The sequence below is a fragment of the Strix aluco genome, chromosome 29 (genome assembly GCF_031877795.1).
Source record: "Strix aluco isolate bStrAlu1 chromosome 29, bStrAlu1.hap1, whole genome shotgun sequence".
NCBI classification, from domain to species: domain Eukaryota; kingdom Metazoa; phylum Chordata; class Aves; order Strigiformes; family Strigidae; genus Strix; species Strix aluco.
In genome coordinates this window covers 5,456,221-5,481,615 of record NC_133959.1, presented here as the reverse complement: position 1 = coordinate 5,481,615, position 25,395 = coordinate 5,456,221, and the positions used below count along the sequence as shown (strand labels likewise).

At 45.5% G+C, this 25,395-nt stretch overlaps 1 protein-coding gene across 2 annotated transcripts in view; it reads left to right on the top strand.

The window, feature by feature from the left end:
* Positions 1-2,070: 2,070 nt before the first annotated feature.
* The window catches only part of LMNB2 (lamin B2), a 42,114-nt gene continuing 18,789 nt past the window's right edge, over positions 2,071-25,395 (top strand). Inside the window, exons 1-3 of one of the 2 annotated variants that reach the window (XM_074809050.1) lie at positions 9,692-9,761; positions 10,077-10,231; positions 15,197-15,333. In XM_074809050.1, the coding sequence (XP_074665151.1) occupies positions 10,214-10,231; positions 15,197-15,333 (155 nt within the window). In that variant the 5' untranslated portion in view covers positions 9,692-9,761; positions 10,077-10,213. Of the gene's footprint in view, positions 2,372-9,691; positions 9,762-10,076; positions 10,232-15,196; positions 15,334-25,395 lie in introns of those variants that run through there. The other variant, XM_074809049.1, reaches the window with a different exon arrangement.

The window sequence follows — 25,395 nt, the reverse complement described above, 5'->3', positions numbered from 1 at the left end:
CAGGTGGGATGTGCTCTCTGGTGTCTACAGAGGAAGCCAGGACCACTCTCTTCATATCAGATGCATATTTTGAAACAAATGCATTCAGGTGAAAACACACTATCTACATGGGTCAGCTGCTAAAGATATACAGTGACTGCAAGAAGGACGTAGAGCTGTTTGCCAACAAGGGTACTGAGCTTCCAGAATTCATGGATTTATTCTGAGGTTTTCCAGTTTGAGGTGTGCTCAATATTAGGATACCAGTTCCTCTAACATGAGGATCATCTAGGTCCTATTTTGAGGATAAACCCATTCACTCCTATTTGTTCAGCCTGGCTCCCTAAGTTTCTTTTCATATACCGTGTGCAGTATTTTCTTGCTCTGTTTCCCATTTCTCTATCTAGATCCGTCCTCCCTCTCATGCACAGCACTTCTTTGCATTATGCTCATGCTGCTTTTTTTCTTTGCTGTCCATGTGTATGGACGACAGACTTTGAATCATTTTTTCTGCTTCTCAGGCAGAAAATGTCCCTTTTCTCAGCCTTCTCTGGTAGCCAGAAGGCACAACGGCAGTAAGAACTTTTCAGCCTCCAAAGTTTTGGGACATGAGGAATTAGCTCATGGGAACAGTAATCCACTTTATACCAGTTAATGTGCAAGAAGTGGCAGAAGTTGGGGTATATTCAGTAAAAATATTTTTGGGGAAAAGTAATACTCAAAATCTTTAGGAAGGGACAACTTCACAGTGGATTATAGTTTGTACAAAATTTGGCTGCATTCCCTGGGACTGCGAAAGGATTTTAGGAGAGCTTTCTTCTTGAACAGCCTGATTGGAGACCAGGAGGCATTGCAACCTCTCAGTAAAACTTTGGAAGAAATTTCTAAAAATCTACAAAACAGCACTCCTAAAATTCCACCCTTGCAAACAGCTTATCAGTACTTTTTCTGAGACTCTCCACCCCCAATTTAAGCAAACAGAAGGTCCCTGGCCTATAAAACTTCAGCACTAACAGCAAAGCACAGCAAATTCATAAACAGCTCAAACCAGGGTTATATAACAATGTTTTAGTAACGCTTGGGAAAATATATCCTGTAAGTGAGATACTACAGAGGTTTCGATACAATTGCGATGATGAGCAGCATGGCATCACTTCTACGCGGCGTGATGGCAGCCGACGGTTCAGGTGGGTTTCACAGAATCATCTCGGTTTGGAAGGGACCTTGAAGATCATCTAGTCCAACCATTAACCCAGCACTGACAGATCCCAACTACACCAGATCCCTCAGCACTCGGTCAACCCGCCTCTTGAACCCCTCCAGGGATGGGGACTCCACCACCTCCCTGGGCAGCCCATTCCAACACCCAACAGCCCCTTCTGGAAAGAAATGCTTCCTAATATCTAGTCTAAACCTTCCCTGGCGCAGCTTGAGGCCATTCCCTCTTGTCCTATCGCTCATTACTTGGCTCAAGAGACTCATCCCCCCTCTCTGCACCCTCCTTTCAGGGAGTTGTAGAGGGCCAGGAGGTCTCCCCTCAGCCTCCTCTTCTCCAGACTAAACCCCCCCAGTTCCCTCAGCCGCTCCCCATCAGACCTGTGCTCCAGACCCTGCACCAGCTCCGTTGCCCTTCTCTGGACACGCTCGAGTCATTCAATGGCCTTTTTGGAGTGAGGTTTGGGGACGGCCAGGCAGCTGTGGGAGCCCCTGGCAGGGTGGGGGGTGCGCTGTGGGCTGGGGACCCGTGGGGTGACTCGCAGCCACCAACGCCCGAGTGGCCGCTCCCGCTGTGAGCAGGACTGGGAGCAGCTGCCGACAGCTGAGGAGCGTGTGAAGAACAATCCCGGTCCTTCCCGGTTTTATTACAAAAAGCATCTTGCCTTCAAGATGCGCTTTACTCACACTCACAACTACCTAATTTTGTGTTTTAATACGCGGCACAAGCTACACTTTTGGATGACGAGCAGACTGGGGCTCGCCGGGCGTCCAGCAGCCCACAAAATGGAGGGCGGCCGGGACTGCGCCTCCCAGCGCGCCCTGCGGGGCGGCGCGGCCATCTTGGCGCCGAGACTTCATTTCCCAGGCGGCGCGGCGGCGGGGGAGGCGATGTCCGCCATCTTACCGCTCCCTCCTCCCCCGGTGCGGCTGGATTGAATGAGCCCGCTGCCCGCCTGCCCGCGAATTGAGCGCCATGTCAGGCACCCCGAGCCGCGGCACCCCCGGCGGGACCCCGCTGTCGCCGACTCGCATCTCTCGCCTGCAGGAGAAGGAGGAGCTGAGGCAGCTCAATGACCGCCTGGCCGTTTACATCGACCGTGTGCGGGCGCTGGAGCTGGAGAATGACCGCCTGCTGCTGAAGATCTCCGAGAAGGAGGAGGTCACCACCCGGGAGGTACGGCCCGAGGCGGCCTGCTGGTCCTCGCCCGCGGCTCCGGGGCGGGAAGGCGACCAGCGGCGGCCCGTTACAGGCTTTTTCCCTGCTCCGTCCCGGGGAGGGGGTCCGCGGCCCAGGGGCTCGACCGACCCGTTCCCGCGCGGCGCCTCCGCCCGCCCGGCGCGCTGTGGCGGCGCCATGCGCGTCCCGCCGCGCCGTTCCCGCCTGGCGCTGGCCTCGGGTCGCGGCGGGGCGGTGGGCTCTGGCTGTGCCCGGCCGGTGGGCTCGGGGCTGAGGGCGAGAACTGGGGGGGCCGGGCAGAGCTGACGGGGGGGGGGGCGGTGTGGAAAGCCAGCTCCTGCCCGTCTGTGTGACACCCCCCACCCCCCCCGGGGGCTGCCGGGGATTCTGAGGCCGCGATGTCGTGCAAAGAGGCTGCTGGTGCCATGATAAAGGCGGCTCAGGCCGGGATCGTCACCGAGTGAAAATTCGGCATCCGGAGCGGCGGCGGTGGCGGGAGCGGGCCGGGCGGGCGGGCGCTCCTCGGGCGGGCGGGCGGCCAGGCTGCCCGGCGCGTTTCGGCCAGGTCGGGCTTGGGGCACAGAAGGGCCGTTCTTGGGGTCCTCTGAGGCTGCGTGTGGGTCTCGTCCGCCGCGGGCTGGTTCTTTGCTGTAGTTTGTCGTCTGTTCCCCGCGCAGGCTGAGCCTCTCGGTGTACTGGAGCCCATGCTGAGCACATGCGTCCTGTGAATTGTAGCAACCTGCGTGTTACTTTTTCTTTACGGTCCCTGTCCTGACGGCTGATGTGATGAGATAAAAAATTTGGAAGGGTTTCGCCGAACTTTGCTTCTCACCAGAGGAAATCTTTCTTTGTCCCCAGAAATGCTAGAAATTGAATTCTTGTAGTGTGAACTGTTCTGATCTGCTTCCTGTGGTCTTGGAGGCAAAACTGGCTAATCCCTTTTCCTAAGCCATGTTTTGCTTTTCCCTCTTCTGTTGTATCTGCTTTCCCCCAGGACTCTCCTTCCCATATGGAGGAAGGATGTAGTCAGTGACACAGCTGGGGACAGTCCCACCCATCCTGTACCAGCCCAAACCCCCTCTACTCCATTTATTGGAGTCACTCTGCAAGGTATGGTGTCCCACCTCTGAGATGAAGTTAAACTTCGGTGGAAAGCCTTTACTGTAACTTGTGTGTGTGATTCAATGGATTGCTATGCCGCTGTGTAGCTTTTTTTTTTTTTCCCATTTAAGGGTCTGGTTTGATGCTAGAGCTGGTGGGAGGAGGGTTTGAATTAATTTAGCTTAAGCAAACCAGATATGATAGTGTCTTGTTTTGGGGAGTCGTTGGCCTACCTGCAGTCAGCATACATTCAGGATTGAAGTACCTTTAAAGTCCCTGTGTGCCACTTAATGATATAAGTTCCATGTTTTCAAAATAACTAGATACTTCTAGACAAAGCATGGCCACATCGCTTGTCCTATGTGAAATCATGCTGTAAACAAAATAACCATGTCTGGTTCAGGGAGCTTGTAAGTTATAGATTGCTGGAGGCTAGAAGGAGCATGCATTTTAAACGTAGGAGGCAGAATGTAATTCTAGTGACAGCACACATGTAATGAGTAAGAACAGGACAAGCAGGCAACATAGATACAATCTCATATTTTTAATATGAACATAAACTCACTCCTAATAGCAATTCTGTGTTACCAATTCTGGAAAAATGCTCTGATGCAGTAATCAGAAAAAAAACTTGAGGATTTTGATATAAATATCTTGCTTAGTTTGCCCTTGAGCTTTCTTGCTTCACTTTTCTTCCAAACTTCAAAAAAAGTCCTAATTCTTGGACATATTCTAATAAACTTTGTGAGGATTCCTCAAGCTGCTCTTTGATATGTCAGAGACAATGTAAGATGCTTCAGCTAGTCTCTGGACCACATTTGTTAAATGTTTCCCTCATCCCTTTAGGACAGCTTATTTATTCTTTACATATGTCCAGAAAAGGAGACTTTGTAGTCTTACTGTTTTGATGTAGGATGGTAGACAGTGGTTTAGGACTGTGGGAGCAGTAAAATTTAGGATGACTGTCAGATTATTGGGTTTACTGGAATTGGAGAATCCTGTCCTTTCACTTTCAGGATCAATCTAATAAACTGGATTTTCTGCTGACAATTCAGTTTTCTTGTTACGCTGTTAGAATATGTGTTCATAAAATGATTAAGCTTAGCATGAAATAAGATATTAATAAAAAATGAACCCTCCAAACCCCACAAAAAACCCCAAAACCCAAACAAACCCCAAAGCAACTAACTTCTGTCTAGAAGCACAGTTAAACATAGTCCGGTGATATACTGTTCTGGCTACATCATTGTACCTTTATCTTTAGCTCTACATGCTTAAAATATTTTCTTTCCCCAGGGTGTCCAAGATGCAAATTCCCGTTGGTTGTCCTCAACTGTATGTAAATTTTACTCTGTGTTTTTTAGCTGTCTAAATATTTTAATATTTTTGGCTTATCTCTGGTAGTGGCAGGGAACATCATCTGGTAGATGGAATGATGTGTGTTGTGGGATGGCAACAGGAGCGGCTGCTCACCGGTGGGCCTTATGTTAATGCCTGAGACTTGCCTTGAGAGCAGGTGATGGGTCCGTAATCGAAGGCAAATGGGAAGTTGAGGATTGCTTTGACAAGCAGTAGATGAGAGCATGGTATCACGAGAGAGATGTTTATCCATTGCTTGTCGTTCCAGTATCCCACAGTGACCATGTCTGAGAAAGGGGCTGGGGTGAGACCATTACTGACATCATCTCCCCCACCCCTGCATGCATGGGAACAAAGGGTTAGCACGTTTCTGATCTTGTTCTCAAAGCTCTGGTTTAGGGGAATATCTTCTAGATGAGAGAAGTTCTGCTGATGCTGTGCAGGCAAGGACCGTAATCACTGTTCTGCCAGAGACTCTTCAGTCATCAGCAGATCAGGATGTTCTTTTTCCTCGTTTTAATCACCAATCTGCAGAAGATAGAAGAAAGCAGCCACTTTCTCCTCCTCTGTTAGGCAATCTCCTTAGTTTTGCAGACCACAGCTGCATCATGGCCTTGGAACAAAGTAACTCCTGTTGCTCTTTTTGAGGAACACAGGGCTGCCACCCCTTAACGGTAGAGAAGAGGAACTTTGCGGAAGTTGAGCTTCATCTTTAGTCCTCTACTATTTTTCCTGCTTTTCCTAACCCTGTCCAATGCTGTTCCACGTCTACTTGTATGCAGTAGGCCTCTAGAGAAATAAAAATCTATACAGTAAGCCCTCAGACAAACATAAAAAAATGTTGCCTGTGTAGCTGGGGGAACCTGTAATTGTCCTCATTCTTTCTCTGTTCCCTCTCTTGCTTGAATCCCTGCCTAAGACAGAAGAGAAATTTAACTCATCCCCTTGTTTTTCTACCTCCCTAGTATATGATTGATTCTGTTCTCACTGTTGGGGTCACTTTTACAATAACCTAATTTGTGAGGCTGGGAGGGGAAATACTGGAAGGGATAAGAGGGAAAGACTCCTAGAGCTGTCCTCAGTTCCCTTTCTGCTAACTCCCTGCCCTCCCCTGCAGTGCTTATGATTGCAGCCTTCCAGAAAAGGTGTTTTGATGGGCATGGGAGGGGTTACTACACTGTTCTGAGGACATCCCTCTCCTCTCACCCACAGAAAGGAGAAGTAGGGAGGGAAAAAAAGAGAAGATCCCTGGGAGCCTCAGCCACTGACAGCAATTGCCCTTGTGGTAAAAGCAACACCTGCAGGGGGTTCCCTCTTCACCTGTATCTTCCCAGATCTGTGGCTGTAGTTGCAGGTGGCTGTAATCTTGTATGTCAGAGCCATCAGAACTTTCACTGTAGTCTCACCTGATCTCCACTTATCTGCCAGTACTGCAGCTACTGTGCCCTTTGTGTGCATCATGTGTAGTACCAGAGCTACTGTCGTGACCAGGATATGTGGGTCTGGTGTTGCCTAGTTGCCACCTGCAAAAATACATGTTCAGATGCTGCTGTGGATGGTGGGTCACTTGAGAGTTGTAGCCGCCAAGATGATGGTCTTCTGGCACTGTAGACATCATCTGGGAGGTGATGGTGGTGATACGCAACACACATCTTCACTGTTTTTGAGAACCTGACTGATGTTCTTGGTGAGTCTGAGCCATAGCTGACTGGCAGTCCTTTGTGAATCTGTAACTGGGTGAATAAGAACATATTGAGCCACGCCTGCTGGGAATATGCTTATGTTTTGCACATTAATGCATGCTAATGAGATTAATGTTTCATCGCCAAATTTGTCTAGACTCACTTGTGGGATGGGGCATGCTTCTTGCCTAGCATGTAGGTTTGTTGCCTTCTTGGCACGTTCCCTGTGTCTTCACTGAGTGATGTCTTGCAGCTTTTCTCAAGTGATTTCTGTGGGAGGGTCTGTCTTCATGTCTTTATCCTTGAACTGCTGCACAGTGAGCTTTGAGTGCTCTCAGGACAGGTTGGTAGGTTTTAAAGAGCATCCAGCAGTCCTGCCTTTCAGACTGTGCTATGGAAACATCTCTGGTTCCTTGTCCCCTGTGTTGCCCAATTACAAACTTGAAGACTGCCTTGGTTTTGCCAGCAAAAGAGGAAAAAAGTGAAAGCACGTGCATAAGTGCAGTTTGTAGGGTGTCCAACTTGGCCTCTGTGCAGGAAGAGTTCAGCTTGGGAACATACTGCCATGTAGTGGATTAGGCTGCAGCCTGTCTTCTGGCTCCTGCTGAACTCTGTTTTGAGGTTTTTGGCTTTATTTCTTACATCACCTTCAGGTGGGGTGGGAGGCATGGTACTACATTTTCAGAGCAGAGGGACCCATTTGCTGGCCTACCCTGTCATCTGCTTCCCAGGGGCTTCCATTCTGGATGTTGTAGAGAGGCTACTGAGGCTCACTTGGCCATATGACTGTTACCTTTGCTGCTCTTCCACGTAGGCACCAGTGATACTGGTGGGGTGACCTGAAAAAGATCAAACATGACTACGTGGCTCTGGATGATTGTTAATGGCATGGGGACCTGGGTGATGTGTGAAGGGGGAAGGGTTTGAGGATGCCTGAGCAGATCTTGCAGAGCCATACTGGATTGCGCAACTGCTGTTGGCAATGGGAATTTGGTTTCTGTGACCATGGAACCGTCTTTCAGGATTGACAACTGCTTCAAAGAGACAGGATCCACCTGACTAAGTAGGGCAAATATATCTGCCAACAAGGCTGGTCAACCTGCTGAGGAGAACTTTGAACTGGGAATGATGGGGGAGGGAGAGATTCCTCACAGGTAAGGTCAGGTGAGGAAGTGGATGGGGTAAGCAAGCAAAAGGTCTGGAGTTATGTGAACAGAAGAGAAAGCAACAGAAAAAGGATGAAATGGAAACACCCCAAGCATAGACGTGTAAAGAAGGAAGTGCCTACAGGACAGCGTTGTGGGGAAAGCTCTCCTGCCCTTCCTGGGGAATCCTCACGCTTGGGTGCCTCTCTGCAATGCCCGTAACACTGCTGTGTGCAGCACGGGGGACAGGTGGGGGAATGGGAAGTCTGTGGGCAGTTCCAGAACTCACTGGAATCCGGGATGGCTCGTGTGAGTAGAGTGCTATGACGGATGGATACAGGCTTCTCAGGAAGGTGAGGAGGGGGAGTTGCCCTTTATGTGAGAGAGCAGTGGGAATGCCTGGAGCTCTGCCTAGGGGCAGGTTATAAGCTAGTTGAGAGCTTGTTGGTCGGGATTAGTGGGCAGACCAAGGTGGGTGACATTGTGGTATGTGTCTGCTGCTGACCTGATCAAGAATAAAAGGTAAACGAGGCCTCCTTCAGTCAACTGGAAGAAGCCTCACATGCGCTAGTCTTCATGCTTTGCTGGACCTAATACTTAATAAATACGGAAGAACTAGTCAGGAATGTTAAGGTCAGGGCAGTGACCAGGAGACTGTGGAGTTTGGGATCTTTAGAGGATAGAGCAGAACAAAAGCAGGACCACAACCCTGGATATCAGGACAGTAGACTTTAGCCTCTTCAGGGTTCTGCTTGGAAGAATCCTATGGGTTACAGCCCTGGAGAGAAAAAAATCTGTGGGAGCTGGGTTGATACTTAAAGATAACCTTCTCCAAGCTCAAGAGTGGGCCATCCGAACAATCAGGAAATGGAGCAAAGGTGGTGGGAGATCTGTATGGATGAGCAAGGAGGTCCTGACTAAACTCAGACATAAGGCAGGCTGATGTACTCAATGCCTTTGTGTGGTCAGACCAGCTTTCAGGAATCCCAGGCTCCTGAGACCAGAGGGAAGGTGGCACAAGGAAGATTTACTCCTGGTAGAGGAGGATCAGAATAGGGAACATATAAACAAACTGGATATAAGTCCATGGGATCTGATGGGTTGCACCCATGAGTGTGAGGGAACTGACCGACATCATTGCAAGGCCATTCTCAGTTATCCTTGGAAGATCATGATGCTTAGGAATGCTTCCTGAAGACTGGAAGAAAGCTAATGTCATCTTCAGGAGGGGCAGGAAGGAAGATCCAGGGAACTATGGGCCAGTCAACCTCACCTCAGTTCCTGGAAGGTGATGTCTTTGTGTCTCTTATCTCCATACCTGCTTGGACTTTGCATGGCCTCTGTAGGAGTATTTGGTAGGGGATGTTGTTCAAGCCTTTTGGGGTCCTGGCAGACTGACTTATCTCAATCTCCACTTTCTGAATGCTTGTTGACTTTTCAAACCCTTGTTCATGTGCTTGTTCCCTTGTCCACTGCTTCCCTTTTAAAAAAACATACTGTGTGACTTTTTTCTCCACTCTGTTGTGCTTATACATGTACCCACTACTTCTTTTTTTACCAGATCTGTTGTGAATACCTGGTTGACTGAGCAAGTCCAATAGGTTATGAAACTTATTTTACACGAGTCATAGTGATTCTTCCTCAGTACGTGCCCTGTAATTGTGTTCTTCAGGTTAATGTCTACTGTACTGCCATGGACTTCAGAGTTTAGTGATAGGTAGATTCTGTTCTATAAACTTATATGGTATGAGTCATCTTCTAATTCTCTAGTACAAAGTGAACTCTAGAATGAGAGCTTGAATAACATACTGATTGATTTAGTTCAAAAAGTGGACTTTAGAAAGCCGTTAACACTTTCTAAATGTGATGGTTTGTTACTGCTTGTTTTGTTGATCTATGATACTTCAACTGATGCTTAAGTGCAGAAATCTCTTGAAGATTCCTCTAGCGCAAATATAAGTAAAAAAAAAACCCAAAAGGTATGTTTTCACTGCATTTTTTTAGGTGATGGTTCTACATAAACTGATTGACTTGGACCATAGACTGTCATGGATGCCTTTTTCATGAGCAGAGCAAGAGTAATTGCTTTGTACACCATTCGTGAGTTCTTCAAGCTTAATTTTTTGGCTTGCCATGTTGTATTGTGATTAACAGAAGTCATGATCAATTTTATTTTCTCCTCTCCACACGACCTTAGCTTTTTGAAAAATGCTTTACTATGTCTCATACACTCCTTGTTTTGGTTATCTTAAAATATTTTGTATTTGTGGTCTTTTTAGCCTATGATGATTTCTTTATACAATATTTTTCTTTCTAGAAATATTTTATTTTTCACTGCTTTTTTAACTTGTTTTAACAAATACCTCAGTGTTCCCTAGTTGCCAATTGCAACAGTTGTAGATTTTTTTTTTTCAGCTGAAACCAGGTCATCTGAAGTTCTTGACAGTATCTTGGTGAATCTGCTCCTATGTGGTGCTGAGAACCAGGTGAAGAGTTGCTTTCTCTCTTGTGGCTTCCTGCATTAGCCACTCTATGGCACTCACTACTAGTGTATGAAAATAACAGCTCAGGTATCACCTCTTGGATTACAGTTTGGGCTAATTGAAACCTGATAGAATTACTCCATTTTTTTGCCTCTGATATCCTGTAACATCCCCGTTTTCCTTTGTAGCTGTTGGTCAATAATCACTGTGTAAATCAATGTTGTTTCTGTATTCTGAATGCTGCTTGCCCTATTTTAAAACATCTAGAGCCTGGAAAAAGTGTGTAAGGAAAGGTGACAAAGATAAGCAGAGCAGCAGAATAATTTCTAACCAGGAGCAAATCTGCAAAAGAGATGAGAAGAAACCTGAGGTCTCTAAGTCATGAGTCCAAACAAAGAGATTTGTCTAGGAAGCAAATATTCAGCATTTCTCACAACACAAAAACTAAAGGCATGAAATGAAATTATCAAGCAGTAGGTCTTAATGCAAGTTAAGTTAATACAATCCAAGTTAACTTAATACAAGTTGTGCTTGTATGATGCGCTCTGTTGTGGAAACCAGAAGCTGAAGAGATTTACAAAAGGATTAGACAAATTAAGAGTCATAGAATCAGAGAGTGGTTTGGGTTGGAAGGGACCTTAAAGCTCATCTAGTTCCACCCCCCTGCCACGGGCAGGGACACCTTCCACTAGCCCAGGTTGCCCAAAGCCCCGTCCAACCTGGCCTTGAACCCTTCCAGGGAGGGGGCAGCCACACCTTCTCTGGGCAACCTGTGCCAGGGCCTCCCCACCCTCACAGGGAAGAATTTCTTCCTTAGATCTAATCTAAATCTAGCCTCTTTCAATTTAAAACTGTTTCCCCTCATCCTATCCCTACACTCCCTGATCAAGAGTCCCTCCCCCCTTTCCTGTAGCCCCTTTCAGTCCTGGGAGGCCACTCTAAGGTCTCCCCGGAGCCTTCTCTTCTCCAGCTGAACCCCCCCAACTCTCTCAGCCTGTCCTCACAGGGGAGGTGCTCCAGCCCCTGAGCATCTTCGTGGCCTCCTCTGGCCCTGCTTGAGCAGGTCCGTGTCCTTCTGATGTTGGTGCCCCCAGAGCTGGACCCAGCACTGCAGGGGGGTCTCACCAGAGTGGAGTAGAGTGGGAGAATCCTCCTCCTCGCCCTGCTGCCCACACTGCTCTGGATGCAGCCCAGCACACGGTTGGCTTTCTGGGCTGCCAGTGTACATTGCTGGCTCGCAGTCAGTTTTTCATCCACTGATACCCCCAAGTCCTTCTCCTTGGGGCTGCTCTCCATCCCCTCCTCGCCCAGTCTGGATTTGTGCTTGGGATTGCCCCGGCCCATGGGCAGGACCTTGCACTTGGCCTTGTTGAGCTCCATGAGGTTTGCACAGGCTCCCAGCCTGTCCAGGTCCCTCTGGATGGCACATCCCTTCCCTCCAGCATGTCACCACCTCAGTGCGTCGATGAACTTGCTGAGGGTGCGCTCAATCCCACTGTCCCTATCTCCAACAAAGCTATTAAACAGCGCCGGTCCCAACACCGATCCTTGAGGAATGCCACTTGTCACTCCTCTCAGCTTGGACATCAAACTGTTGACCACAACTCTGAGTGCAATCATTGAGCCAATTCTTACCCACCCAGTGGTCCATCCATCAAACCCCTGTGTCTCCAATTTAGAGACAAAGATGTCATGTGGGACAGTGTCAAAAGCTTTGCACAAGTTCAGGTAGATGACGTAGTATTTGGTAACTACTGGTTTTTGGTGCCTGGAAGCAATTTTTGGCTCTTGTTTTTTTAAATTTTTATAAGATGGAAGTATATGTGAGTGAAAAATCATTGTATTTTTGCCTTGTTCTCTATACTTTTTCCCTTTGGTGTTTTCTACCAGCTGCTGCTCTTACTGGCTTACAGTGGAACGATTGGCATAGGCTTCAAGGATGAGATCTTTCTCAGATGTGGGGAGCAGGAGACAGTGGGGTTGTGGTAACCCAAGCAAAGTGATGAGAAACAACAGATGAAGGAAGGAATTTGAATTGATAGGTTCTACTGATAGAAGATGACAAAAAATGGAAGATGTCATCAGACAGGTTCTTTCTTGTATTTGTGAGTGTTTAAGGGCAGGTAGACACTGTCTGGTGGCACTCTGCTTAGAAGTGTGATGAGACAAAGAACCAGAAATGGGCATCACAGGTATCAGATACATTTATTCAACTTCCTTCTCTTGTTGCTGTGGATACTGGGTGTTGTTCCTATTGACTTTTGGTTTTTGTCCAGGAGGGACATGTGAGGGTTATCCTAGGAGGTCCTGCTGTGGTTTAACAGCATCTTTTATGAATGGCTGGAGGTGTCGCTGTACTAGAGACCAAACTAAGTAGCAAATGTAAAGCTGTTAAAAAAGGGAGTGAGCAGAAGAGTGTAGAGTCAAAACAAAGCAAAATCCTATGTGAACACTGAACAGGGGCACTCTTTGGACCATACTTCTCTGGAGATTTTCAGAGAGTCAGTAGACTCTACGTTAAGTTCCTTGCACTAGATCAGAGTTTCTGTTCCCTGAAACATTTCCAGAATTTCTCTCAGTGCTGGGGTAGAAGGGTGCTTTCAATCAATAACTGTCTTGGGCTAGAAGTGTTGTCAAAGCACATAATCCCAGGCTAGTTCAGCTGAGCTGGCACTACTTACTTTCCTTTGCACGTGCTGCTGCATTTGGCGCTCTGCTTGACCAGTGCTGAAAATAATCAGGGTGTTATTTTTTTATGATCTAGAAAGGAGGAGGACATCTTGAACTGTCCTCCAATTCAGTTTGATCGTCTAAAACTTTTATCAGTGTTATCGCGAGTCCATATTCTCTTTGCATCCTGTTGTTCGAGTTCTGGCGCGGGGTTTCGTTTGGGTTGGGGGTTTTTTTTGCAGTGATTGAAGGTGCTACTGCTCCCAGCTGTCTGCTGCCTCCCTGTGCTGGAAGCTGCAGTGTGTCCTTATGTCTCAGTTATTTCTGTCTGCTCAGTGCGTTAGCTTAAAATTCTAGTGAAAGTCGCTTTTTGACTAACACTTTGGACTGTGAATTGGACCTGTGTGTTTCCTTCTCATGTTTGTTACTGGAATAAGAGCAGAGAAGAGGTTAACATGCTGCAGGACAAAAATACATACTAAGCTACCACAACTGGTTCTGCTGTGAATGAATCAGTCCTTTTAATTAAGCAGCACAGTCTCTGGTTCTCTTCACCAACAGGTTCTGAAACACCTTTCATCATGCTATTGTTAGCTCTGTCTGGCTATATTCTCTCTGCACATGAATTGCATTAAGTATTTTCTGTTTAGAATATTGTTGTTTTAGTGGTGGTAAGTTCTGTGTTGTCTGTAACACTTCAAAAGCATAAATTATTTGCTGACTGTTGTCAGTATCACACCAGCAACATCTTTTTGTGTCAGTATTTACAAAAACTTAGGGAAAAAGGCTTTCTTCCTTTGTACCTTGACATGCAATTCCAGTTTATGCCCTGGAGTACTGGGAAGGGATTTGTCCTTGTGTCCTGCACTGTGATTTGGTGTGTGTCTCTCTGAACCTACAGCAATAGAGCCCCAAGTTCCTGGTAGATGTCCTAGGGCAGCACATTTAAGAGTTGACAGGCAGATGGTCTAAAGAAGGGCTTACACTAGAGAGGAAGTGTTGTAGACGCACTACCTGATGGTGCAGAATCAGTGCCTGCCTTTGGGCAATTGTATTTTGTATTGCAATTTGCAAATACTGTATTTTCACTCAAGGATCCTCCATAATGAAAGGTTGTACAGCATTAACATCTCCAGGGTTTTTTTTCTCAGCATTGTGGAGTGCTGTATGAAAGAGTTTAGCATAGTCATGGCATACTTCTTTGTAGAACTTCCTAAATTTTGTAAGTGATAATACAGTGTTGTGTTGGCTTGTGCCACAGACTGCCTCTGGCTATCAGGTATGGAGAGAAAAAAAAAAACAAAACAAAAAAGCCCTTTAAGTTGTATAAAGCTTGAAAGAATTAATTCTCTAAAGAAAAGAAGAAAGATTGCATGGATAGACAGCCAAGTTGTTTCTGGTATGTGGTATGCTTGTAAACTAAGGCTTCTCAGCCCTCATACTGTCATATTTTAGTTAATTTCAGAACTTTCATGAGAATATAGTCTATCAGGAACTTAATTATATCCTGACTGCTTTTAATCAGTCTTTTTGAAGACCAGATGGTTGAGTCTGTCATTGGTGTCACTCTGATGTTGAAATAGGCGCTCCTAGGAATAGCACAGTTTGCTTTCTTGTTTCTATATTTTATGCTTTGTTATGAAATTTCTCTTCCTAAAGTTGGTACATTTTGCTTTTGGCTCTTCTCACTCCCTGATTGCTGTTTCTGAATTCACATTAGTAAAAGTTGTTCTGGTATCCTTTCATAGAAGCAATAGCAGTAATCTTATATGGCCTTGACGCTTTATCTCTCTGATATACCTTTCAAATAATCTTGCATTCTAAAAAGAATAAAGGTGTGGAAGACTTTGGGGTGCCTTGCTGTGATCTGAATAGCTGGTTATGTATCGAGTTGGGACAGGGAGACCTCTATAGATCCTTATCCTCTGAGGTTAGGAACAGGAGTGGAAGCTCATCTCGGAATAGTTCACATTTCTGTAGTTCATCTAGTTTCAGATTCTTTATAGCTTTATAGTGCAAGAGCAGAAGTGTCAAATTGTGCCGTGTACCTGTATGCCACAAAATAAGTTTTTAAGTGTTTAAAAAACATCTCTCAAAGCAGCAGTATTGGAAATGAAAGCAAATAATTTAAGATCTGATTGTAATGTGTACTGATCTGCTTCAGCTTATCTCTTTGGACGACTCACACATTTCAAACACAATATACTTTGTTATGTCCTACTAGGAATAAAAATTAAATCTTCGGGTCTAGATCACATCTAATTGCAAGTGTGTATTAATTGAAAGTGTATGATATAGAATGTTCTTAAACAACAGAAATCATGCTTTGTTCTTTGATAGTCTTTGGGATGTTCTCTTATCTGAATACTTTTTTCCCCTTAGGTGAGTGGAATCAAGAATCTCTATGAGTCTGAACTGGCTGATGCTCGAAGAGTTCTGGATGAAACTGCCAAGGAGAGGGCTAGATTACAGATTGAAATTGGAAAACTGAGAGCGGAACTCGAGGAATTCAATAAAAGGTAAGGAAAGTACTCCTTTTAATTTTTTTTGTTAATTAGAATGAGCAATATTTGCAGTGGGAATGATGTTATTGATACTTCTTAATGTCGTTTGGAAGCATTGCAGATCAGTGAGAAGATACAGGCTTGTCAGAGAGAAATTACTCAACTTGTTGGTACAGCTAGTCAGAGCAGATAATCTAACAAAGGTATTTGTAGATATAAGCTTAATATACTGTGATTTGAGCAATTCAGACATCTAGAGGCTGAAATGATCTGTTTTGTCTGCTTCTGTCCTGCTGTACCTTTCCTTATGTGAGCATGCACATATGCAGCTGCTTGGTAAACGGGTCTGAGAAACTGATCTAGATTAAAATTGACCCATCCAAGGAAAGCTAATTTTTAAACATTATCAGTTTTATTGTCGGTTCACTGTGTTGACTGATGGCAGAAATAAAGGAAGAGGGTGGCCCTGAGCAATTTGGGAATATGGAAGCAGCATTGCCTTGAAAAAACATGAAGCTGCAATGTAAGTGTGTCAGAAAAAGACCTTGTACCAACTACATTTTAAAAAAAAAAAAATGCTGTTCAGTCTGTACCAAAGAGAATTGGCCTAATAAACTGGCTACATTATTCCTACTAGGAAGTCTTCGTAATTCAGTACTGTTTAGTAGTTGAAACTTCATTTTAAAATGAATGTATGTGGTGGCAAAACTATTTTTTGCTTCTGGTTGAATTTTGATATCTGTTTTAGCAGATATAGATTTTTCCTGAGCATGTCAGTATGTACATAACCTTTCTATGAACACTGGCCATAAAACTGCTTTTAATCTATCAGTGCCAGTACAGTCTCCCATCTCCCTTCATTTCCATCTAAGTGGTTATAGAAGGAATGAAGTGTTGCCCTTCCTTGTGTTTTTTCTGACTCAGTTGATTTATGATGAAGTATATCTTGTTTTCTCTGTAAACTTTGCTGTACCACTGGATCTTCATTTTCTGTGCTGGGCCCTATTGTTAAAGTCAGCCATTGGAGATATTTTGTGGACTTTGCCCCTAAAATAACTGTCCAAGTATGAAATAGCTGTAGTGTAAGCATCTCTAGTTGAGTAAGTCACAGTAAAGCCCATTGAACTTGGTGCACAGATCATACCAGAAGATATACCTGCGTGTGGTTAGATGATCTGTGTGCTAAAATTTACAGACTGTTACCTAGGCCTTTGTTAACCATAAAAAAACCTGCTATAGTAACTAGGTCAGACATAAACCCCTAAAGTTAAGTGAGATGATTACCACCCAGCCCTACTGTCATGTTCCTATTGGGGCTGATCTCCCTCTTAAAAGCCTTAGGCCAGCGGTCCTGGCATTTATTTCAGGTAATATATTTTGCATGACAGTCAGTGTTACATGGCCATCAAGGTTGTCTCTTTTGTCTCGGTGATAGCAAATACTCCACTTGCTTGACTTTTAAAGCAAGCTCCAACAGTGAGCAGCAGCGGTAACTGGAGTTTGGTTCACCTCTCCTGTTCTGCAAGATGCTTATTTCTATATTTTGATTAAGGTATCCTAGTCAGAAGTATCTTCACTTGCCAACTAATGAGAATCAGTGCCAATTCCGTTTCTTTAGGCTTTCGATAGCACTAAGAGATTTTTACAAATACTTTGTTGTAGAATGTTGTGTACTTAAAATGATGGAGCTGGTATTTTTCCCTTGGGTCACCTCCCTTGCTCTTTGTTTGGACAATGGAGTTACCCCTTACCAGTCACTTCAATGACTGGTTAATTCTACCAGACTGATTTCAAACATTGTTTTGTTTTGTTTTCTGAGATAAACTAAATATGAGGAAAATAAACCTGGTTTTCTCTCTTGTTCTTATAGTTCATAGGAGTAGAATTGAATTCTTCCTGACCTGAAAGTGTCTTCTACCAGATTGCTTCCAGTCCCTTGAGACACCTGTACTTGGAGTGTTCTTGGGGTGCCTGGCTTGGGTCATGTGGAAAGTTACATCTGTGACATGGCCAGATTTTAAACATGATTCTTGCAAATGCAGCTTTTAAAAGTCTGTTTGCACAGTGTCCTCCCTGCCCATGCTGACAGTCAGATGGTGCTTCTCACAGGCCAAGCTTGCTTCAGTGCTTTGAGAGCTGTGTATAGTGGAAGAGTAGGTTAGTGTGTAATTTTATGTTCACTACACTTACCTCAGTCTCTCGAGCTCAAGACAGAGGAGAGGCTTAAGGATGCCAGCACAGTCTGCCAGGAGGGATCCCAGGCATTGCCACTTCATTGCTTGGAATAGGTTGGGTTGCTGGAACAGGAGATAATAGACTGCCTTGGGACATTTCTCCTCTGGTCTCCCATATGAGAGGGAGAAGAAAAGGGATAATTGGAGTAGGCAGAGTGGAGAAAACATTAGCTTGAAAGGATATCTGGGAAATGTTTCTTCAACATTAGAATGAATTGAATTTTAATTGCCAAGTCAGAGGCTTTTCTAGCTATAGGATCCGAATATAGCCAACCTACTGCTTCAAGAGCTGACTTCCTCTTTGTTTTTTCTACTAAAGCCCGGGTTTGTGAACATGGAAAGCCATGAAGGCACTGAGGATGCTCCAGGGAGGCCATGGGGTGTGGTTGGCTGTGGTGACATCAGGTGTAGTTTGTGTCCGTAGGAGCCTTACCCTGCTCTTAGTTTGTTCTGAGGCTGTCTGCTTGCACAGCTCCACTGGACCTGGGAAGCAGCTGTGCGTCTGGCAGCAAGACCCTTGGTCGGTACACAAGGATCTGGGACAGGGCCTGTGGTCTAGGAAAGAACATGTTTTGTCTGTCAGTGTACTGGAGTACAGAGCAAGCACTTATGGTTACGTCTTTCTGCATCTTGTTCAGATACTGACAAATGATACTACCCCAGTATTCTGTGCGAGTTCAAATTCAGCTCTTGGGGTTTGGATGCCCTGGCATGTATTTTGGTCATTTTAGATTTTTTTTTTTTTACACTTATATTACTGATATTTTAACATTTTCTGGGTTGGTTGTTTTTGGTTTTTTTGTGGTGTGGGTTTTTTTTTTGTCCTTGGGATAATTGGACATCATGTTGCCTAGTAAGTCAACAAGAAGCATCCCAATGCATTTTCTAGGGCAATTTGTATTGGATTCGACCAAAGGTCCATCTAGCCTGGTAATCTGTCTCTGCTAGAAGCCACTCCTGGGCATCTAGAGAAGAGTATAAGAACGGAGCATGTGTAACAAGGCTTCTCTAGAATACTCCTTCAGTCTTCAGCAATTCCCTTCAGCTAATGGACTTCCTGAGGTCCAGCTGGATTCTGTGTAGCAAAGCCTTCATGGGTTTTCGTTTCACAGTGTGACCAGTATCGCGAGACCATCTGTTTGTAGTGTTCTTAGACTTAGCAAGGGGATTCTGAACTTACCTACATCTTATATGAAGAAAAACATGTTTTCGAGTGTGCCAGCCCAGCTCCATTTGTTCATTTATCCACTAATTTTTGCATTCTCCTTCATACCTCCTAAGACTTTCTTTTTCAAGTGGAAATGTCTTAGCTGCTGTTTCTAAAGAAGCTGCTCGGTGCCTTCAACATTTTACCCTCTCTGTCATTTTTCCCATTTTAGTGTATCTTCTTGGGGAGGAAGGCTGCAGAATTGGAACTTCAAGATGTGGTTGTACCATAACAGCATTCAATGTCTTGTTCTGTATTTTATTTACTAGTAATTTCTTAAATACAGTTGCATTTTGAGTGCTCCTGAGCTGCTGATGTGTGAAGAAGGGTAAGTTCCAGACAGGCTTTTACATCAGACTCGGATGTCTCCCAAGACCCCTATGAGTTGCATGGGTGCTAGAAGTGTTGTGTGGTAACCAGATCTGCCATGGCCTCTTTGGGCAGAGGTAAGGCCCTCACAGAGCCCTACCCTCTGGATGTGACCATCCAACCAGTCCTCATCCACCGAACAGTCCATCCATCCAATCCATCTCTCTCCAGTTTAAAGAGAAGGATGTTGTGGGGGACTATGTCAAAGGCCTACAGAAGTCCAGATGGATGTCATCACTAGCTCTTCCCTTGTCCACTGATGTCACTCCATCATAGAAAGCCACAAGGCTGGTCAGGCAAGACTTGCCCTTGGTGAAGTCTTGCTGGCTGTCTTGAATCACCTCCCTGTCCTCCATGTCCCTTAGCGCAGCTTCTAGGAGGATCTGTTCTGTGATCTTCCCAGGCACAGAGGTGAGGCTGACTAGTCGGTGGTTCCCAGGGTCCTCCTTTCTACCTTTTTTTAAAATGGGTGCAGTGTTTCCCTTTTTCCAGTCACTGGGGTCTTCACCTGACTGCCGTGACTTTTGAAATATGATGGAGAATGGCTTGGCAGCTACATCAGCCAGTTCCATCAGGACTCTGGTATGCATCTTGTCAGGTCCCATAGACTTATGTATGTTCAGGTTCCTCAGGTGGTCAGAAACCTGATGTTCTCTTGTAGTGGGAGGGACTTTGCTCCCCCAGTCCCTGTCTAACTCCTTGAACAGCTGGAATTTTTCTTTCAGGATCCCAACTTTATTCTTCGCCTGACCCACATCACTCAGGACTGTGAACTCCACCAGTGCATGATCACTGCAGCTCAGGCTGCCTCCAGTCTTGACGTCACCAACTTGCGTTGGTGACCATCAGGTCCAGAATTGCATCCCCTCTGTAGGGCTCTCTATTACCTGGCTTCAGAAGTTATCCTCAGCTCATGCTGGGAGGCTCCTGGATTGCCCACAGCTCTCCGCTGCTTTTCCAGCGGGTGTTGGGGTCGTTGAAGTCCCCCAGCAGGACAGGAGGCTGTGAGTGCAATGCCTCCTGTAGCTGAAGTAAGAAAGCTTTTGTCAGCAGGCTCCCTGTGATTGGATGCCCTATAGTAAACACCAACCACAAGGTTCCCTTTGTTCCCTCGGTCTCTAGTTCTTACCCATAAGCTTTCAACCTGCTTGTGGCTATGCTTCAGAAACAGCTCTTCACAACCTCTCCATTTCTTGAGGTAGAGGGCAACTCCTCTGCCCCTCCTTCTTTGCCTGCCCCTTCTCAACAGCGTGTAGTCATCAACAGCTGCACTCCAGTCATGGAATTTGTCCCACCAAGTTTCAGTAATGGCAACTGGGTCGTAGCTTTGTAGCAGCATTGTGGCTTCCAACTCCTCCCGTTTGTTGTCCGTGCTGCATGCATTGGTGTAGAGGCATTTCAGCTGGTCTGTTGGCCATATCGCCACCTTAGAGCAACACATCTTCATTCCTTTGAGGTATTTCACTGGTGTTACCCTGTTGGCTCCTATTACCTCAGGAGCCCCGGGCTCATCTCCCTAAGACTTCCAGTGTGCTCCAGTGTACTCAGCACGTCTCAGAGCAATAGGCTGAGGGCCCTTGCTGGCACCCTGTCCCTCTAACCGTGGTGTGTCATCCCACCGCTTGTCATGGGCAAGCCTGGTGCTGTCGCCCTCCCCCTTCAAGTCTAGTTTAAGTCCTGTTCAATTCTAACTTCTTTAGAGGAGCTTTGTCATAGAGTGAAACTAGTTTTGGTTCCAGGTTATGGATTCATCTGCAGAAAACCAGAAGGAGCTGTTGGTTAAGATGTTAGCATCCATACACATTTCAATTCAGTTTGCAAATTAATAATGGCATACATGACTTCCTGACATTGCAAGTGGGATTCAGATGCCTGAACATCAAAGTCTCTTGCTGTGTGAGCCAACACAGGCAGGACGCAGGAACAACCACAAAACCACGGATGAGATGCAAGGAGTAAGTTTATTCTTGTTACCTCATGACAGAGGCACACAGGTGGGGGTGCAGGCACTGTGGAGCTTGGTCCTTGTTAGTCAGAAAGAGGAGAAGAAAGAAAAGATCTTGAACCTGCTGCTTTGGACTGTATATATCAGTGATTTTCACCGGCATGGTTTTCCACCGTGCTTTGATCTTTCCCACAGCAGGGCCAGAATCTCAAGGATGTTCGATAAGGTGCCTCTGAGTCTCTCACAGGCCTGTGTTATCTAAATGCAGAAGTTCTACCTGTTAAAGCACACAAAGCTAAACAACAATTAGTGTGATATATGTGTTTTTGACACTCCAGCTGCAAGTCACTTAAGCATGTTTACAGTCCTTCTCGCCAGTCTTCCCTTGTATTCCCACACTTGCTGTAGACACTCTCAGTTACCCTGTGCTATGGTACAAACCTCCCACGGGTCCTTTTTTGTGGCTTGTGTGCCAGTACGCTGTGAATGTCGCAGATATCCCAGGGATTAAGTTGAAGCATCCAAATCCTATCTTAACTAAACTTAAAAGGGTTTCCTGTGAGGGAGGCCTTCTGGGAAAATACCTTAATTTTCCAACTGTCACCTTCATTGGTGTCATAAAACTGCATGTGTTCTTTAATTGTTTTTGTGTGGTGGGTGTTTTTTGTGGGGGTTTGGGCTTTTTTTGGTGTTACTCACAATATACATATTTGTCATTGTCCTTTACCATGTTCTTTGATCAGCAGTCAAGTTACAATCAATGACCAGGTTCCAAATGTAAATTAAGAAACAGAAAAAAACACTTTGAGGTAGGGGCCTTCACACTGCTTGGGACAATTGTTTTGCAGTGAAAACTAGTAGATAGAATTGTATGTGTGTATTATTTACAGCTTTTAGTTTTGTTGCAAGATGCCAGCAAAATAAGAAAGAAACATCCTGAAAAGAAAATGAACATGAGACTTTTTCAGGAAAAAAACAAAAAAGCACTTTTTTTCTAATGTGAAAAAAACAACCAACCAAAACATGCATAGTATGGTTGATACTCTAGAGAGAAGGGACGTGCCATCTGGAGGGACCTGGACAGGCTGGGAGCCTGTGCAAACCTCATGGAGTTCAACAAGGCCAAGTGCAAGGTCCTGCCCATGGGTCGGGGCAATCCCAAGCACAAATCCAGACTGGGCGAGGAGGGGATGGAGAGCAGCCCCAAGGAGAAGGACTTGGGGGTATCAGTGGATGAAAAACTGACTGCGAGCCAGCAATGTACCCTGGCAGCCCAGAAAGCCAACCGTGTGCTGGGCTGCACCCAGAGCAGTGTGGGCAGCAGGGTGAGGGGGGGGATTCTCCCGCTCTACTCCACTCTGGTGAGACCCCCCTGCAGTGCTGGGTCCAGCTCTGGGGGCACCATCATCAGAAGGACACGGACCTGCTCAAGCAGGGCCAGAGGAGGCCACGAAGATGCTCAGGGGCTGGAGCACCCCCCTGTGAGGACAGGCTGAGAGAGTTGGGGGGGTTCGGCTGGAGAAGAGAAGGCTCCGGGGAGACCTTAGAGTGGCCTCCCAGGACTTAAAGGGGCTACAGGAAAGGGGGGAGGGACTCTTGATCAGGGAGTGTAGGGATAGGACAAAGGGTAATGGTTTTAAACTGAAAGAGGGGAGATTTAGATTAGATCTAAGGAAGAAATTCTTCCCTGTGAGGGTGGGGAGGCCCTGGCACAGGTTGCCCAGAGAAGGTGTGGCTGCCCCCTCCCTGGAAGGGTTCAAGGCCAGGTTGGACAGGACTTTGGGCAACTTGGCTGGTGGAAGGGGGTGGGAACTAGATGGTCTTTAAGGTCCCTTCCAACCCAAACCATTCTGTGATTCAGTATATTTCTTAACATGTACAATTAGTACCTTGAACACAACTCATGAATTTAGATTTTTTTCTATTGAGCCAGGTTCATAACTAGGTTCATAAAGCAGTTAGTTGGTAGTTTCACTTTACAGAAGTCAGATATCTTTAGGATGTTCTAACACTGTTCATATGATACAAGGAACTGCTTAACCTTTTAGTTTAAATATGTTTCTATTAGGAGTAGGGACATATTTTAAATCTAGGTTCAATATATTGTTGTAAAAATAGATATTCTGATACCATTCTGAAGCAAGTATGGTTCTTTCCTATTATGTTATGTAACATCTTCCAGCACTTTATGTGCATCTTTAGCTGCTTGACAAAACTTCACTGCTTGAGGGAGGGAGGGGATGAGTGGAGGAGTTATAGGTGGGAACACTTAATTTACTAGTGAGATGCGCATTTTTGCATTGGTGGAACTGCACCCTCCTACAAGGCTGCTGAACCAGACCTGGTGTAGTGATCAGGATGCATTCAGTATAGCAGAGGTAACGTGAAGGGCCTGGTTAAGGAAAGTCTCCTGTCCTGATGTTCATGGAGTATCTGTTCATATCTTTACTGGTGTCACAAGCCCCCAGGTCAAGCAAAGCCTGGAGGTAGATGTATGAGTCCTCAGCCGTCTGCTCCTTTCAGCAGTATTCCTGCTTGAGCTGCAAGCTCCAGCTCTGAGTTGTGTGACTGTCTTGCTGCAACTTTCTCTGCCTGCTACCCCATGTGATCACTCAAATATTTCCCTTGAGCAAACTTGGCTGCTTTCTGGAAAAAAGAGCTCTAGAGGGTTACCCTAACCTACCTGCTGTCCTTCAGAGAGCGTTAGCACATCTCAACAGATGCAGAGACTGCCATTTGTAACTTCTGGTCATCTCAGAGACCCCCAAAAGCAGGTTGCACCTTTGCAAAGCCTTCTGTCGATCTTTTGCACGAAGACAATAAATGAGGCTGAAATTATAAATGCAAATAAAAATACATATGAAAGCAGCTTGGGAGTGTCTTCCAGTGTCAGTGTTCATGAAGGAGCAGAAGTTACTTATCACTGTCAGGAATTCTTTCTGGTGCTTTGTCGAGCTGCATGTTGAACACTTCTATTCATTCCCATCTCCCTGGGAATACTTGCATGCTGCCGGGCTTCTGCAGGTGGGAGGACGCTCTGGGCTGTGTAAGCATGCACTGCTGTTCATACTCGGTGTGAGGTGGCATTTGCCCTTTAGGAACTGCACAGACAGAAGGTTTCCAGATCTGATTGTCTGTGACACGTACGCAGTGGCTTGTTTTGCTGTGCGACATGTGTGATGCAGGGGCACGTGTCTGCAGAGTCTTTATTTTGAAGGCTTTCTGGTTGCTGCTAAATAACTGTCTTAAGTGGAAGTCATGTTTTGTCTATATGTCTTCTACGAGCTGCTGAACTTGAAGACACTGCACATATGTTGCAGAACAGGACTCTCGGTGACAGATTGGACCATAAGAAAAATTGGTTACAGTTAAATGAAAACAAATTCAGAGATCTGCACCAAGGAATGCAGAGAGAGCACATGAGCCTCGTAGCTAGAGCGTATCACAAAATGAGTGTGTTGATTTATTCTGTAGTTAGAAAAAGATGCACATCATGCTGAGGCATTTAGAGAAATAATGTCTGTAGGGCACACCAATACCCCATAAAGCAGGATTTTTGTAAAATAATTCTGGGCATTACATTTTGTTAGAGTTATCGGCAAGTTAGAAATTCAGGAGGACAATACAAGTGATCAGAAGTTTGGGAACCAAGACTCAGGATTTGGGCTGGGGAGCAAGGTTTGTATAATCTAGAGCAGTGGTTTTCAGCTTTTTTTTTTTTTTTTTTTCCCTTTGCAAATACAGTGTTTTTTCCATGTTTGGAGTTGCAGACCAAATACGGAGCTTTTAAAAGCCTATAGGTCGTAGGACTTCTCTTCAAAATTATTTCTGTGGGCCCTTAAAAGCAGCTCACTGACCACAGGCTGGAAATTACAGATCTATAGAAGAGAAGTTTGAGGAAAGGGAAGGAACAAAATGAATTCTAAGATGGTTTAAAAGAAAAAACCAGAAAGCCATTCCCTGCATTCTTAGTGGTGTGAGACTATAATAGCAAGCTTAAACTGCAGCAAGGAAGGATTACTTCACATAACAAACCAGTTTTTTAATTACATAACATGCACCTAGAGAAGCTGCAGAAAGTTAGTGTGGTAGAGGAGAAGGTAGACAAATACTTGGTGGGCAGGAGGAAGATGACCTTGATGATTTCTGTGAGTTGGATATAACAGCTCAAATAATCATATTTAAAGTGACCAGAGTTGCTTTGCTCACAATGAATACTGCTGAAGAAACACTGGTTTATTCCTGGAAGGTGGACATTTCTATGGTGGATTACTTTACTACATTGTATGGGAATACATCCTAGGGAACGGGCTTGGCCACAT